The sequence below is a fragment of the Puma concolor genome, chromosome C1 (genome assembly GCF_028749965.1).
Source record: "Puma concolor isolate L17-30 chromosome C1, mPumCon1.1.hap2, whole genome shotgun sequence".
NCBI lineage: Eukaryota > Metazoa > Chordata > Mammalia > Carnivora > Felidae > Puma > Puma concolor.
The window spans coordinates 208,818,999-208,834,151 of record NC_141674.1 but is presented as its reverse complement, the minus strand read 5'-3'; the positions used below and the strand labels follow the sequence as shown (position 1 = coordinate 208,834,151).

Genomic DNA, 15,153 nt, shown 5'->3' with positions numbered 1-15,153 from the left:
ATCTGCAACACCATTATTACACCTAAAGAAATGAACGGTATTTTAATACCGTCAAATATCTAGTCAGTGTTCAGATTTTCAGTTTCATGACGATACACGTGTGTTTAACAGTTTGTTTGAGCGAGGATCCAGATAGGTCTATGCATTGGGATTGCTAGATATATCTCTTAAAACCTCTTTAATTATAGTCTGATCCTCTATCTCTATTTTTTTCCCCATGCAAATTATTTGTAGAAGGAACTGGGTCACTGTCTGTAGCCTTGCCTGTGGTCTTGAGTTTTGCTGAATGCACCCGTGGGGTGGTGTTTATGTTCCTCTGTATTTCCTGTAAATTGGTAGTTGAATCTAGAGGTTTGATCAGATGGTATCTTCCAACAAAATTGGTATCATACTGCCGTTATTGGTTTTGTAGAGGGCTTTCACTTAACATTATAATGTGAACACTTTCTATGCCACTAGCCATTTTTCATAACTTGATTTAAATGGCTCCAAACTACAAAGGTCTGTATTATGAAAAATTTTTAACTTCTGAGGTTTGGGAAAGAAGAAGGTCGGGTAATCATGAACAGCAACCAAGGACCCCATAACAGAGAAGTCTAAATGTTACCTTGAAGAGTGTTAAATTTTGGTTTAAGATGTGGAATTACAAACTGTAAAAATTAAAGGTCTGTTTCTACATGCTTTAGTCTGTTCTCCCCTCTCTTTTAATTTTGGATGTGAACTTGGACGCTTTAGAACTTCTTTTCACAATACAGGTACCTCAGAAGAAAGTCTGCCTGGTTATCTTGCCTTGTGAACCTCATTTAATGGCGCTCAGCTGAACAGACGGTGTTTGATATTCTTCTTGGTGTCTCTTCAGACACGGTATATGGTACTTGCTTGATTGCAAACAACAGAAATAAGTCAGACTGACTTAGGCTGCTTGATGAGGGTGTTTCTGGTGAGGATGCTGGGGTGTCTGCCTCGCAAAACCCCAGTCTTGGGAAATAGCTCTGCTTTGGGCATGAGGGACTCTCACCTGGACCGTCTGCAGCTCGTTTCTCCTTTTAATAAGTTGACTTCATATACTCTGCAATCCAAATCGCAAAACATATGACCGGAAACAGCCATTTCAACTACTGGAGACACTGATCTGTTTTTCTCGCTCCTTGTTTCTGATTTCCCAAGGGAGGAGCTGATTGGTTCAGCTAGGGTCAGACGCCCATTTCTGGTCTAGCCAGTTGTGATCAGGGGCGGGATGTGGAGAAGGTTGGCAGAGGTTCCATTGTGACCAGTTGGCAGTGGCCGGAAGACAGGGCATGTTGTACACATGGCTGTTCCTACCCCGAGGCCTGTGTTCAGTTCTTCTACAAAGTAGTAATTTGCCCACTGTGCTACTGGGTCATCTTACTTATTTGGATGAGTGAAGGTCAACGTCTAAGTCTTCCTTTATTGTGATCTAATCACACGCAGGAATCTGTACAGATCTTCATTGCAGCTGGACAAGTCCTGACAAATTCATGCACTCATGTAACCAACTCCCCAGAGCCCTGCCATCCTGTGTGTCCCTTTACATTCTATCTTCCTCCCCAAGAAGCAACACTGTTCTGATTTTTATCCTCATAGACCAGTCATACTTGCCTTGAACTTCAAACAAGATGGTGACCTGTTGAGTCAACATTTAGCCTTCTGTATTTTAGTTTAAGGTGAAAACATTTAATGAGCGCCAGCTGCGTGCCAGAGTCGGTGCTGCTGTTAGACATAGGAGAGGGATTGGGACAGAGCTCACAGGAAGGGACAGTGGGATGGCTGGGACTCACTGCAGAGGCAGAGCGTGCCAGTGCGGGAGGAGGCACGAGTGTCCCAGGGGTTCTGAAGAGGAAGAGGCCTGGAGCTTGGAGGAGGTTCTGTGAGTGGAGGAGGAAGGGTCTTAGTGTTCCTTATTGTTCTTCTGACATGAGCCAAAATACCAGTCTTTGGCTATTCTGGTCATTTGTCATTTTCCTGCCTGTGTACAGGATTTCCTCATCTCCCTGTGTGTGTTCTGATGAAAGGAGAGGCCCAGAGACCTGGCGTGGGGTGATTTCCCCCCGGGGGCAGGAAGGCTGGGACTTATCAGAAATGAGCACTGCTGTGGGCTCTGCTTCCCATGCGCATCTGTCCCGCTTCTCCAGAAGCATTGTCGTTCCGTCTGTATCTTCTGCTGTCCTCATTTGGCCCAGATGGCAAGCAACCAAATTTGCACAGTTTGTTTTTTACTAAGAAAAGCAGTGAATAGTTCTCCCGTTTTCTTGGTGTATCCTCATATAATGAGATTTTATGTATTATTAAACTCACTTGAAATCCTGGCTCTGAGCTACTACATAACTTGCCATATGTGGTCATATATATGTAACTGTAGATCACGTGTGTGTGTGTGTGTGTGTGTGTGTGAATAGTGTATGGACTACATATAATGTACTATGTGCTGTACTTGTGGGTCCTGGCGTATTTCTCTAGTTTGTCCACCTGATTAACCTTATGAGGTCATTTGGGAAATACTACTGAAAATAAAATAAATAGTTACATTTCCCTGGAGCACAAAAGAAGATAAAATTACTAAAAAGTACTCTTTCGTTCTTTTCTCCGCAGAACCATTCGAGTATGGCTGAAAAGAGACAGCGGTCAGTACTGGCCCAGCATTTACCACACAATGGCCTGTGAGTAGCTGAGCTGTTCCACTTGAGGAAAGTGTGTCTAATGCCTTTGATGATTCATATTTCAAATACTTATTTTTTTGAGAGCAAGAAAAGTGTGTCTAATGCTTTGATGATTCAAATTTCAAATATAATTTTTATTTTTGAGAGGGAGAGAGCGTGCCAGGGAATGGGGGGGTGGGGGGAGGGGGAAGAGAGAGGGAGAGCACCTTAAGTGGGCTCCGTGCCCAGTACGGAGCTCCATCCATGGCCCTAGGATCATGACCTGAGCCGAAAGCAGGAGTTTGACACTCAACCAATTGAGCCAGCCAGGCGCCCCCCATGAATCAAATTTCAAAATGCCTGAATAAAAGGTACTACTAGGGGCCCCTGGGTGGCTCAGTCGGTGAAGCACCTAACGCTTGATCTCAGCTCAGGTCGGGATCTCACAGTTCATGCCCCATATCAGGCTCACGCTGATGGCACAGAGCCTGCTTGGGATCCTCCTCTCCCTCTCCCCCTCCCCCTCCCTCACTCTCACTCCCCCCCCCTTTCTCAAAATATGTAAACATTAAAAAAAATTTTGGGGCGCCTGGGTGGCGCAGTCGGTTAAGCGTCCGACTTCAGCCAGGTCACGATCTCGCGGTCCGTGAGTTCGAGCCCCGCGTCAGGCTCTGGGCTGATGGCTCAGAGCCTGGAGCCTGTTTCCGATTCTGTGTCTCCCTCTCTCTCTGCCCCTCCCCCGTTCATGCTCTGTCTCTCTCTGTCGCAAAAATAAATAAACGTTGAAAAAAATTTAAAAAAAAAAAAAAAAAAAAAAATTTTTAAACAGTGCTACTAGATTTCAAAATTAATTTCTTAGTTGCCTCATACCCCAACAGACTATGCTGGGAGGACTTCTTTTCTTTTGCAAAGGAAGTTGGGTCTGCTGGCTTAACTGAAGCTGAGTTGAGCAAAACTGAAAAAAGAAAGGAGAGGTGGGGGGAAGGGCATGCCCGCCACCCCCAGGTTTTCCTCTGTTTTTATTTTGCCAACTTGCATTATTATTGACCGTGTACTTGGTAATAGCTGATCCTGACACTAAAAACGAGCTCTGTGCACCCCCCTGCCTTCATAACCAGCCTCCGGCCTGGCCTTTTCACAAACTTCTGGTACTACTGAGAGATTGGGTCCAAAGTACAACCCTTTCTATGCAGAGAACTTTCTCAGGAGTTGAATGTGTTCGAAAACTCAATCTAGAAGATAAAGCCTTTGCACTGGGATTTTGAAATCGCCCTGGGATGCAGTGACTTAAAATTACACTTAAGTTCCAGCCCTTTGTGCAGATGTCAGCAGCACTGCCTTCCTACCCGCCCCCCCCCCCACTCCTTCTCTTCATCCTTTCTCGAAAAGGAAGCCCCACAGCAGAGGCCTGGGTGCCACCCGGGCCCAAGCTGGGCTTGGATCCTGCCATCCCAAACGGCCACATAGAAGCCATCCTTGGCTGCTAATTCCTTAATGAGGCATTTTCCTCAGTTAAGGGTTCCAGTATTCAGAGGACCCCCTAGGAAAAGAAAAAAGGCTTTGGGGCCTGCTTGATGCTGTGTTACGTCCGAACACCGCTGTAAAGTCCTTGCCACTCGCTGCACACGCTGTTGACTGCGTTCACAGCTTTCTTAAGAGTTAGCCCAGAGCCAGTGGGGCGTGTTAGACACCGATTCCGAGTAATCAGTCGGGGTCATCCTTCCGAGGGCCTCTTTCCTTGGCTGCGCTTCCTCCTTTGTACGTCTCTTGCAGTGTGTGTGTGTGTGTGTGTGTGCGCACGCGTGCGTGCGCAAGCATTCGGGTCCTGCAGTTGTGCTCAGAAACAATTAGTAGTCCGTCAGGAGTTTCCTTTTTTCTGCCTGCCTGGGACAGCTTGGGCAGGCTGCGCACCTCCTCTGTCTTGGTGGTTAGTCACTGAAAGCGAAGATACCGGGACAAAGATAACCATTACAAAACTAACCATAAGACTTTATGAGACGTAGCACCTTAGAGGTCTCCGTGAAAAGCTAATCATAATTGAGGACTATGGACTGACTGTTGCCCGCATCCGCACACATAGGGAGCGTGCGTCACCTTGCCTGCCCCCTCTCAGCGGTGATGACCGATGGCTTGGCAGATGTACTCATGGAGCCCGTTTGGGAAATTTTTGGGTGGGGGGGTGTTGGAGCAGGGCAGAGATGTCTCTCAGACGGGTAACTCCTCACCTGCAGTGGCCCAGTGATGGCCCTGACGGCCGGCAGTAGCCACAGCCCGAGGAGGTCCTGCCAGTGCCGGGGAACATTTGTCATCTTCGTGGACAGTCTTGTTAATGCTGCCACTCTTATTCCTCCCGTCCCCTCCTCTCCCCCACACCCCGCACTTCACATTTTGGGCACAGCTTCACATCCCCGAGTCCTCAACCTTGGAGTCGTTCGTGCTCCTTGGAATAGAGACTTTGTCCTGTATTTTGCTCACTTACTCCTCGGTTTGTGTGTATCCCAGATATTTAGTACAGCTTAGTAATTTCTCTCCCCAAACCTGGCAGTGGAAGTGTGCACTCTTTCTTGGCTTTTAGGTCTCGGGCCCGTGGTGTGGGCTCTCTCTGTTGCCATCCCTTGCTAACCTGGCTTAAGTGTCCCCCCTGGAAAGTAGCTCCCAGAATGCTGCGGCTGGAAAGACCAGTGACAACTGGAGAGAACAGGCCCAGCCTCTCCGTTGTTGGTGGCTGCCACCCACATGTTTGCACCCAAACACATTCAGCTTGGTGCTTCCAGATGCTTCTGTGTTGGGCTCCATCTGGAACTGCATCCCTGGTGAAACTGTGAGAACACTGCCGGCAGAAAACAGGGCGAATGAATGACGAGACATGACTGTTTCGCGATGACTTTTGTTCCCAAACGGGTTTCAAAATGTGAGAAGTGGCAGTTGGTTCTGAACACCGTCTGCGGGTTGTCTGGTCGAGGACACGCGAGCGGCCATCTACCAGGTGAAACTCTTTCTTGGGGCCTGACAGAGTGAAGGGAGCCGCCCCTTAGCGTGCCGCTCTGTGCACTCGAGTCGCTCTGTCACTTTACCTCACCGAGCAAAAAGGACTTTCAGAGTCTGCTCTAGCCAAGGGGAAAACGGTCCCTCCTAGTGTCCACATCTACCCGGTGACTCGTGCCTCATTTTTTTGGGTAGGACCTTTCTATGAAATCACACAGCTCTGCAAGGGACGGGGTCTTTTCACCGTTTGGTCAGCGAGGGAACCGATGCCAGAGGGGTTAAGCCCGTGGCTTGTGGTTGGGATTCCAGTCCCTGCCGTCTGGCTCCAGAGCGACGCCACCCACCGCAGTCACGGGGTGGGCACTGACTTTTCCTGCAAAGGGCCAGCCAGCTAACATCCAGACACTGAAGGCCACACGGCCTCTGTGGCAGCTGCTCAGCTCTGCCGCTGTGGCATGAAAGCAACCATAAACAATGCATAAATGAAGGGAAAAACCAAAAATACCTTTATTTACAAAACTAGAGTTGGAAGCATATGAGTTTGGATGGCAGTGATGCCTTTTTAAAAGGCCACTGAGTTAAAGATGGTATGTGTTTTGCATGTTTATAAAACCGTGTGAATATCCAAACTTGTTTTTTTTTTTAATTAATATTGCTTATCTCACTAGAATCTTCCCTTCTAGAAAAAAGCCAGGACAGGGGCGCCTGGGTGGCTCAGTCGGTTAAGCGTTCCACTTCAGCTCAGGTCATGATCTCATGGTTCGTGAGTTTGAGCCCTGCGTTGGCTCTGTGCTGACAGCTTGGAGCCTGGAGCCTGTTTCGGATTCTGTGTCTCCCTCTCTCTCTGCCCCTCCCCTGCTCACTTTCTCTCTCTCTCTCTCTCTCTCTCTCTCTCTCTCTCTCTCTCTCTCAAAAATAAAACTTGAAAAATAATTAAAAATTAAAAAAGAAAAAAGCCAGGACATCTTTAGATGCCAAACAAATAAGTTAGGGAAGCTTTTTTCTTCCTTTTTTAAATGTAAGAATTCTCTAGCCTCATAAAACTACTCAGCACGTTGTAAATTTTACACAAGGGAGGATTTTACATATTTATGGACAGTTTGTTATAGGGGGGGTTGGACATAAAAAGAATCGAAAGAAGCTTAAAACTAAAGTGTTAAGATTTTGTTCCAACCTAGAAGTAAGCAAAAATGACGACAGTGAATCTGAAATCATCAACGCGTGTTTGGTTTGCCAAAGATAATTTTATGATGGCTATTGAAGAGCACAGTGAAACCTTGGATTGCAGATACCTTGTTCTGTGAGTGTTCTGTAAGATGAGCAAACATTTCTCATGAGTTTTTAAAATTTTTTTTTAATGTTTACTTATTTTTGAGAGAGAGAGAGCGAGAGAGAGAGAGCAAGCAGGGGAGGAGCAGAGAGAGAGGGGGAGACACAGAATCCGAAACAGGCTCCAGGCTCTGAGCTGTCAGCACAGAGCCCGACATGAAGCTCGAACTCACGAGCCCTGAGATCATGACCTGAGCCGAAGTCGGACACTCAGCCGGCTGAGCCACCCAGGCGCCACATCTCATGAATTTTAACTTGATAAACAAGCGATATCTTTCGGTACAAGCAGTAGGTGATGCCAGACATCACATCACAACTGAGCCGATGGTTCTTGAAATTCGCTTTGATATATGAGTGCTTTGGATTACAAGCACGTTTCCAGAATGAATTATGCTCGCAAATCAAGGTTTTACTGTACATTACACTAAGATACATATACCTTTGGGGCTATAATTCTTAAACTCGATTGTTCTTTTTTTTTTTTTTTTTTAATTTTTTAACAACTTTTATTTGTGTGAGAGAGACAGGCACAGCATGAGTTGGGGACTGGCAGAGAGAGAGAGGGAGAGAGAGAATCCCAAGCTGGCCCCACGCCGCCAGCACAGGGCCTGACGTGGGGCTCTTGCTCACGAAACCACAAGATCGTGACCTGATTCGAAACCAAGAGTCGGATGCCCAGCTGACTGAGCCACCCAGGTGGCCCTAAACTTGGTCATTCTTTCTAGTCCCCCAGTTCAGTGTGGTGGATGAGGGGTACGGACTTCAGTCAAGTGTGATTGTTGTGTGCTCACTGCAGTAACACCTGCCTTCCAGCTGGATAGTTCTCTGCACTTGAAAAAGCCTCTTTCCATCATCTCATCATGCAGCTATCTATGTCTTTGCCTTCAGGTGCAGTCCAGTGTTCGAGTTTACTTTTGTCCTTCAGTGGAAAATGTCAGCCCTTTCTAGAGAGAGAACCTTAAATTAAACCATTTTCAAATGGTAATGCCATTTATAAGATACTTTTTCTTCTACTTTTTTGTAAGAAGGGTTACCTCAAAGTAAGCTCAAGTTTGTTTCACGGTACATATTCCCTCATGGTGGTTCTCGCGTGGTCAATTGAAATTCTTCAAGCTGCAGCGAACCCAAACATTTCAAGTGTTCCATTTCACAGATCATTTTAATTCTGATTTTTAGCAGAAGGAGATGATTTGGAGTTTCTCCTCTCTGTGACTCATTCTCTGGAATGAGAAGGAAGGGAGAAGGGAGGAAGGAAGGAAAGAAGGAAGACAGATAGGTAGAACCTGGAAAGGGCTGTGGATGTGAGAAGAAGCAGGTGCTAGCCCAGTCACATAACACCACTGTGCACCTTACCACTGCAGTACTCCAAACTGAGGCTGTGTGTGTCATCGCAAAGGGACCCCCCTCCCCGGCTTTTTTTTTTTTTTTTTTTGACCATCAGAAGAGAAAACATCATCCCAAAGTGGCTTTCCGAACTTGGCTCACATATACTGTGGAATCGGAATTCTGGCGCTGGGAACCCCTTTTCCATGATTCCAGCCACTCTGTTACCTGTGATGGGGAAGGGGGGTGGGGCAGGACGGCCTGCTGAGTTTAGGGAACAGATTTCTCACTCCGAGCACCGAGCACCAGTCTGCAGACTCCGTAGCCTCCAGGTGGGCATTCCAGCCAGATGAATCCGCATGCCCGCTTGCTCCGTTCAAAGATGCAAAACAATTGAGGAGATTTTTTTGAGTTGGAATTTTATTTATTTTTTTATTAAAAAAAAATTTTTTTTAACGTTTATTTATTTTTGAGACAGAAAGAGACAGAGCATGAACAAGGGAGGGGCAGAGAGAGGGAGACACAGAATCTGAAACAGGCTCCAGGCTCTGAGCAGTCAGCACAGAGCCCGACGCGGGGCTCGAACTCACGGACCGTGAGATCATGACCTGAGCCGAAGCCGGCCGCTCAACCGACTGAGCCACCCAGGCGCCCCTGAGTTGGAATTTTAAACTGCAGCAGCAGAAAGAACTTCAATAGGAACTTCAATAATGGTTAATAACCATTAACTTTTCCGTTTACATCGTTATTTTCTACAGAACATTCTTGCCCTCTTTTTTAAACCTAAATCGTGTATGCTTTTTAAATAACGTGTTTTGAACAATGACTTAGAATGCATAGCTCTGCCTTTAATATGGTCTTTGTCTTTCTGGCAGCTCCTTGCTCTGCTATGGCTTACCATCACGACAGCAGACGGATATTTGTGGGCCAGGATAATGGAGCCGTCATGGTAGGTCGCTTCCAGAGTGCATGCGTTACATTGACCCCCCTCCCCCCCCAGCGTTCACGCCTGTTGGACGGTTGGAATAAAGAATGATGGATGCCTGATTGTTTGGCATCAAAGATTTTTTTTTTTACTTCAGTAAGGGTATTAGGCCTAAAAATGGGTTAATTTTAATTAGTGCTTATTTTTAAACTAGTCACGGAGCTCAGAATGTTTTCATGATTGATAGTTCGGTGTTCAGCCTAAGCCACAAAGCACAGCTTTCCTAAGGTGAATGTGAGGCCTACAGCAGCCCCATCCTTGAACCGTGAAGGGGGCCAGGCGGGGGGTGGGCATGACGGCCTGTGTGCACACGCGTGCACGTGTATGGAAGTGTAACCGTGGAGAGGGACAGAGGGCAAGGTTGGTGACTGGTCATTGAGCCAACAGCTCATATGACCGTTTAAGGCAGCGCTTCTCCAACTATCTGTGGCTAGATATTCAAAATTTCAAGTTAATATAGATTGTAGGTATTTTTATGATTCTAATTGCGTGGGTGTGTGTATGTGTATTTTCTTAATGGAGGTATAATTCGCGTGAAATTTCACCAGTTTAAAGTATGTAATTCACTGGTTTTGTAGTATATTCACAAGATTATACAACCATTAACCTTCTCTAATTCCAGAACATTCTCACCACCCCCACCAAAGAAACCCGTACCCGTTAGCAGTCACTCCCACGCCTCCTTCTCCCAGCTCCTGGTAATCACAAATCTGCTTTCCGAGTGCAGAGATTTGCCTGTTTTAGACATTTTATGTAAACAGTCACATAGGATGCGTTGCCTTTCGTGTCTGGCTTCTTTCACTCAGCATGTTTCCAAGGTTCATCTGTGTTGCGGTTTGAATTAGCGCCTCATTCCTTTTATGGTGGAATGGGATTCTGTCACGTGGGCATAGCAGCCCTTCACGAGCCTTTGTGTTTCTTCTGCAAGGCTGGCGGTCATGTCCCCCTTCCGTTGCTGGATTTAGTGGTTGGAGTCCTCGCTGTTTCTTCCTGGCTCCAGCTGAATGGGTGTCCATTTCCTTGATCTTTTCAAAGAACCAGTTTTGGTTTCAGTGTTTTTTTTTTTTTCTTTTGTTTTTCCTATTGTCCGCTTATTTATTTCAACTCTAATTTTATTATTTTCTTCCTTCTGTTTGCTCTGGGTTTAGCTTGCTGGATTGATATTTTTGACACCACCTTGGAGCAAGTGAGAACATCCACGATTTCATCCTTGGGTGTGATAACAATATGCTCAGCACCAGGGAGGGGCTGGGGGGGGCGATGGGAGAAGCAGTCTGAGGCCGGGTCGTGTCGGGCCTGGTGGGTCTGGATAAAGTTTTAAGTTTTGTTGTAGACTCTGTGGGAAGCTCTGTGGGGCTTTCAGCAGGCAAGTGACAGGATATCATTTATGCGCTCAAATGATCCCTGTGGCTGCTTGGTGGAGAATGGATCAGTTTGGGGGGGCAGCAGGAATGGAAGCTGGACGGTCAAGCTGTGACCCTGGGAGAGAGGACGCTGACGGGGACAGTGGACAGAAGTGGGTGGATTTGAGGTGCGTCTGGGAAAGGTTGGTTGTGGCGAGGGGAAGAAGAGGAGGAGGCTGGTGATAGCCAGGTTTCTGGCTCAAGTCACTGGGTACACAGTGGTATCATTTACTGAGAAGACAAAGGCTTGGGGGCGTGTGAGAAGGGGACATTTGGAGGGAGAGAGGACAACGAGGAACCCAGCCGTACAGTTGAGAGACCAGGGGGATAAGCAGTGGCCGCCCATGTGAAGTTAGCATCAGATATGCAAGCCTGGAGCCCATTGGGAGCCTCGGCTGTAGTCCTTAGCATCGAGGGTGGTTTTTTTTCAGCTGTAAGAATGGCTGTGTTCACCTGGGGAGAGAATGAGCAGAAGGTAGGGAGAGATCGAAGAAAGAGGTGAGCCATTCCAGAGCAGTGGGGAGCAGGTTTAAGAAGCCAGGGGGCTATGTACAAGGCTTGTCTTGAATGGCTGCGAGATGAGGAAGTCTCTGCCCCACCCCCCGCCCCCGAATCTTAAAAGTTTTAAATAGTGGCCTTCACTGGGTTCAGTCACGTATACTGTCCAGATGGTCCCAACAGCACGTCGCCATCAAGGCTGTCCTTGGGACAGCCTCTGGGAACAGGGGAGGTCAAGTGACACACACTTACCAGAGACCAGGGAAAAGGGTGAGGGGCCTCTGACTGCTGATTGCCAGGGCCCCAGTTCACGGGCCAGCTGGTGGTCGTGTCCTCTCAGTGACCTCTCTCGACAGCGAACCTCAGGGTCAAGTACATTAGGCAATCACTGCACGAAGGGGAGCCATTGAAGGGCAGTAAGCCAGGGAGCATAGACTCATCAGGTTTCTATTTTTGTGAGCTTAGCGTGCCTGTATGTGGAGTTCGGGGGGACAAGGCTGAAACTGAGGCGGCCCAGCTAAGAGGCTACTTCAGGACCCCGACGTGAGACTGCGAAACACTGGGGGTAGTGCTGGAGAAGAGGTGATGGCTTCGAGAACTGTCTGGGCAGCAGGCTTGATGTCTGGTGGGATGTGGGTGCTTAACAGAGAGCTGTGTGAAAATGGCTTCCAGGTTTTTAGCCAGGATGGTGGTGGTGAGCGGTCAGCTGCCCTCTAAGAAAAGATGCTGATAACAGAGGGGAAGTTGATGAGGTCCGTTTTGACAGTTGGGTCCATGGGCCTGAACCTCAAGGGTTTGGTCTGGAATTGGGAGTTCTCTGAATATAGGTGTCAGCGGAAACTGCTAACAGTGGCCGGGTGGCTCCAACTGGGGATAGCAGGTGGATTGAGAAGAGCCGAGGGCCAAGGTCACATTCCCTGGGAATATCAGGAAGGGAAATCAGAGGGCTCGGAGCCCATGGGGGAGACGGAGGCAGAATGGGCAGAGCTGGAGGACAGCCAGCGAGGACGCTGTGGCCGTGGAAGCCAGAGAGGCAGGGAAATTCACATGGGGGTGAGTAACTGTCAGGTGCAGCAGAGAGAGGATGAGGTCAGGCCTGGAAGATGACCCTGGGGACATCCCAGGAAGGGAAAGCCCTTTCTCTGTAGTGGTGGCAGCGCCATGCGGGCGGTGGGTGGAAGAATGACCAGGAGAGAGCAGCTGGAGGGCCCAAGGGCAGCCAGTGTGGGCTGATCTCAGAGAAGGGGCCGAAGAAAGTCGGAGGATTGTTAAAAACAGTTTTGTTGGTTTTTTGCTTGTTTTGGTTTTGAAACAAAAAGATAAGAGGCCTCGAGTGTGTGGAAGAGCCAGGGAGGAAGAAGCTGGCGGAAAGGACAGGCCCCCTGCCCAAGCAGTTCACTCAGCGGCGGGCAAGGTCAGGCTTGCTCAGCTCCTCGCCCGTCATTCTGGGGCTGCGGTGAATGCCTCACGGAGCCGTAAATGCAAATGTTCTCGTTTCTCTCCTGAAAATTTTATAGGAATACCGTGGCAGTGTGCATGCACGTGTGTAACCAGAAGCCACGAAGCACAAATAATTTCTCCAGTGGTGGCAGTGGTTGCGCATTGATTTCTCCAGGGACCCTTCTTGTGGCTCCCGGTTCAGGGGTAGATTATAGAACAGCATAGAAAAAACACACAGCTCTTCAGTGCAAAGGGGCAATGTGAATCTGTTCATTAGCACATGATCTGTTGATTTTCCACCCAATACAGATGAGTATATATACAGTGATATATACTAGTACATTTATACTGGGCATATATACTGTATATTATATATATTATCTTACATTTGAGGATATATATTATAGTACATATATGAACACACACACACATATATATGGTAATATATACTGGTACATTTTTGTACTTTCCAATACCAAGATGGAGAGCAAGGGATCAGTATTCCTTTGTGAGTTTTTTTTTCTTTTTGTCAACAATTCACAATGTCCATGTTACTTAGAGCCTTAAGAACTTATCACTTAGCATCAATCAATAGAATTCATAGTGCTTTTTCTTTAGAGTTGTGTCTTCATTTTATGCTGAAGCTGATTTTTTCATTAACAAGTATATACTCTTATTTTTTCCTACTTATAAAGTATTGCCCTGTCTATAAAAAATCAGGAAGATACAGGGTATTTTAAAAAAGCAAACCACCCACAACCTCTACACTTCCTTTTTTTTTGTACGTGTTCTATATGAAATATATGTAATTTCCCCCTTACATTGGTGAGGTACCCAATGCCATATTTTCAGTGTAGCTGAGAACTCTGTTCATAATGGGTCTTTGTAATTTTGCTTTACGGACGTCATCTTGAGGAATGCTCAGCGTAACCAGGACTGCAAAATTAACAAGCCCTCCTCTGCAGTGGAGGGAGAAGGAATACAAAGCTCTCACTCGCAGAGGGAGAACTGCAGAAAAATACTGTGCTGGTCCGCAGCACCTTCTGTATTCGGTCTGCTCCCCAAAAGAACTAGTGGCTTGAGGACAAGCCTGATGAAAGAAGCAGTTCCATAGTATTCTTCTAGAGTTAATCTTGAGTCCCACCTCTGGCCATAGCTAGGTTTGGATTTTCCTTTATTTTGAAAGTTAAGTTCCTGTTTTTAAAACCATGACTGTTTTCTTATCGCATGTGTTTACTTTTAGGAATTTCATGTTTCTGAAGATTTTAATAAAATGAACTTTATCAAGACTTACCCAGGTAATTATGATACACACACATACTTACATATATATGTGTGTAGATAGACGCACACAAAACTAGAACACTGCCTCTTATCAAAATTAGGTTTCACTTGAACTTTTTAGTGGTGTTTCCCCAATTATACAGGAGGCTATTAACTCTTAGAGATATTTACCATCCTTTCCTGCTTATCACCGTTCAAAATTTTCTATACTGTTCCATTGGGTGCATGATCAGATTTAATTTACCCATTCTTCTATTTTGGAGCATGGGTAGTGCTTCCATTTTTTGCTAACACACACTGACCTGTCTGACAGTGTATATATACGTAGGTGAGTGTATGAAACATTCACACGCGCACACACACACACACACACACACACACACACACAGGTATGTGTGCGTGTGGTGTGTGTGTGTGTGTGTGTGTGTGTGTGTCTTGACTATTATTCTGACGCTAATCCCCTAGCCCTGGGTTACTTCTATTTAAGACAAATGCCTAAAAATGGAGTAGCTGGCTCAAACAAGTTTTTTAATGCTCTAGATTTCTTTTACAAACTTCTTCCCAGCAATAGTGTGAATTTTTACAATCCCACGAGTAGCTGAAAGTATCTGCTCATCAAGGCTGTACGACATTGCTCTTACAAATGTTTTTTGCCAGTTTGATAGTCAGAAAGTTCTCAATTTAAAAGTTACTTAAGCTTTATTTAGTGTTGATCATTTGTGATCTTTTATGAATGTCTGTTGATGATTTTGCCCATATGCTCATAGAGTTGTAGTGCTTTTGAATTAATGTATGAGAAAGAGTCCCTCAATTCTTTTGAAGCAGCCTGTACAGCTGAGAGCAAGGTCAAACAGTTTCTCTGTCCAGCCTCTAACTTCATTCATCAGACTGGGCATTTATTAAACACCTGCTGCATACCAGGTCCTATACTAGATGAAGTAGACTAGACAGGTTACTGCCCTAGTGTGGCTTGCAATCAACCTGGAAACGAAAGTATTTGACAGGTCACATGATAGAATGCCTTCCTTTTTCTCAGCTGTTATTTTGGAATACAGAACTCCACAAACACTTTGTCTTTATAAATAACAAAAAGTTTCAGACAAACAGAAAATATTCCAGAATCAAAATGCTTGCACTATTTTTTAATTTCAGAAAATTGAACTTCTCCTGCTCACAATGTCAGTGTTTTCTAAAAGGTCAAAGTATTAAAGTGATAGACTATAAAAAAAACATTGTTCCTTTAAGAAAA

General features: G+C 46.1%; 1 protein-coding gene across 4 annotated transcripts in view; it reads left to right on the top strand.

Annotated features, from left to right (window-relative positions):
• WDFY1 (WD repeat and FYVE domain containing 1) overlaps positions 1-15,153 on the top strand; it is a 47,066-nt gene that overhangs the window by 13,605 nt on the left and 18,308 nt on the right. For all 4 annotated transcript variants that reach the window (XM_086719753.1, XM_086719754.1, XM_086719756.1 and 1 more), the window contains 3 exons: positions 2,611-2,678; positions 9,170-9,243; positions 13,864-13,918. In XM_086719753.1, the coding sequence (XP_086575879.1) occupies positions 2,611-2,678; positions 9,170-9,243; positions 13,864-13,918 (197 nt within the window). The remainder of the gene's footprint in view (positions 1-2,610; positions 2,679-9,169; positions 9,244-13,863; positions 13,919-15,153) is intronic.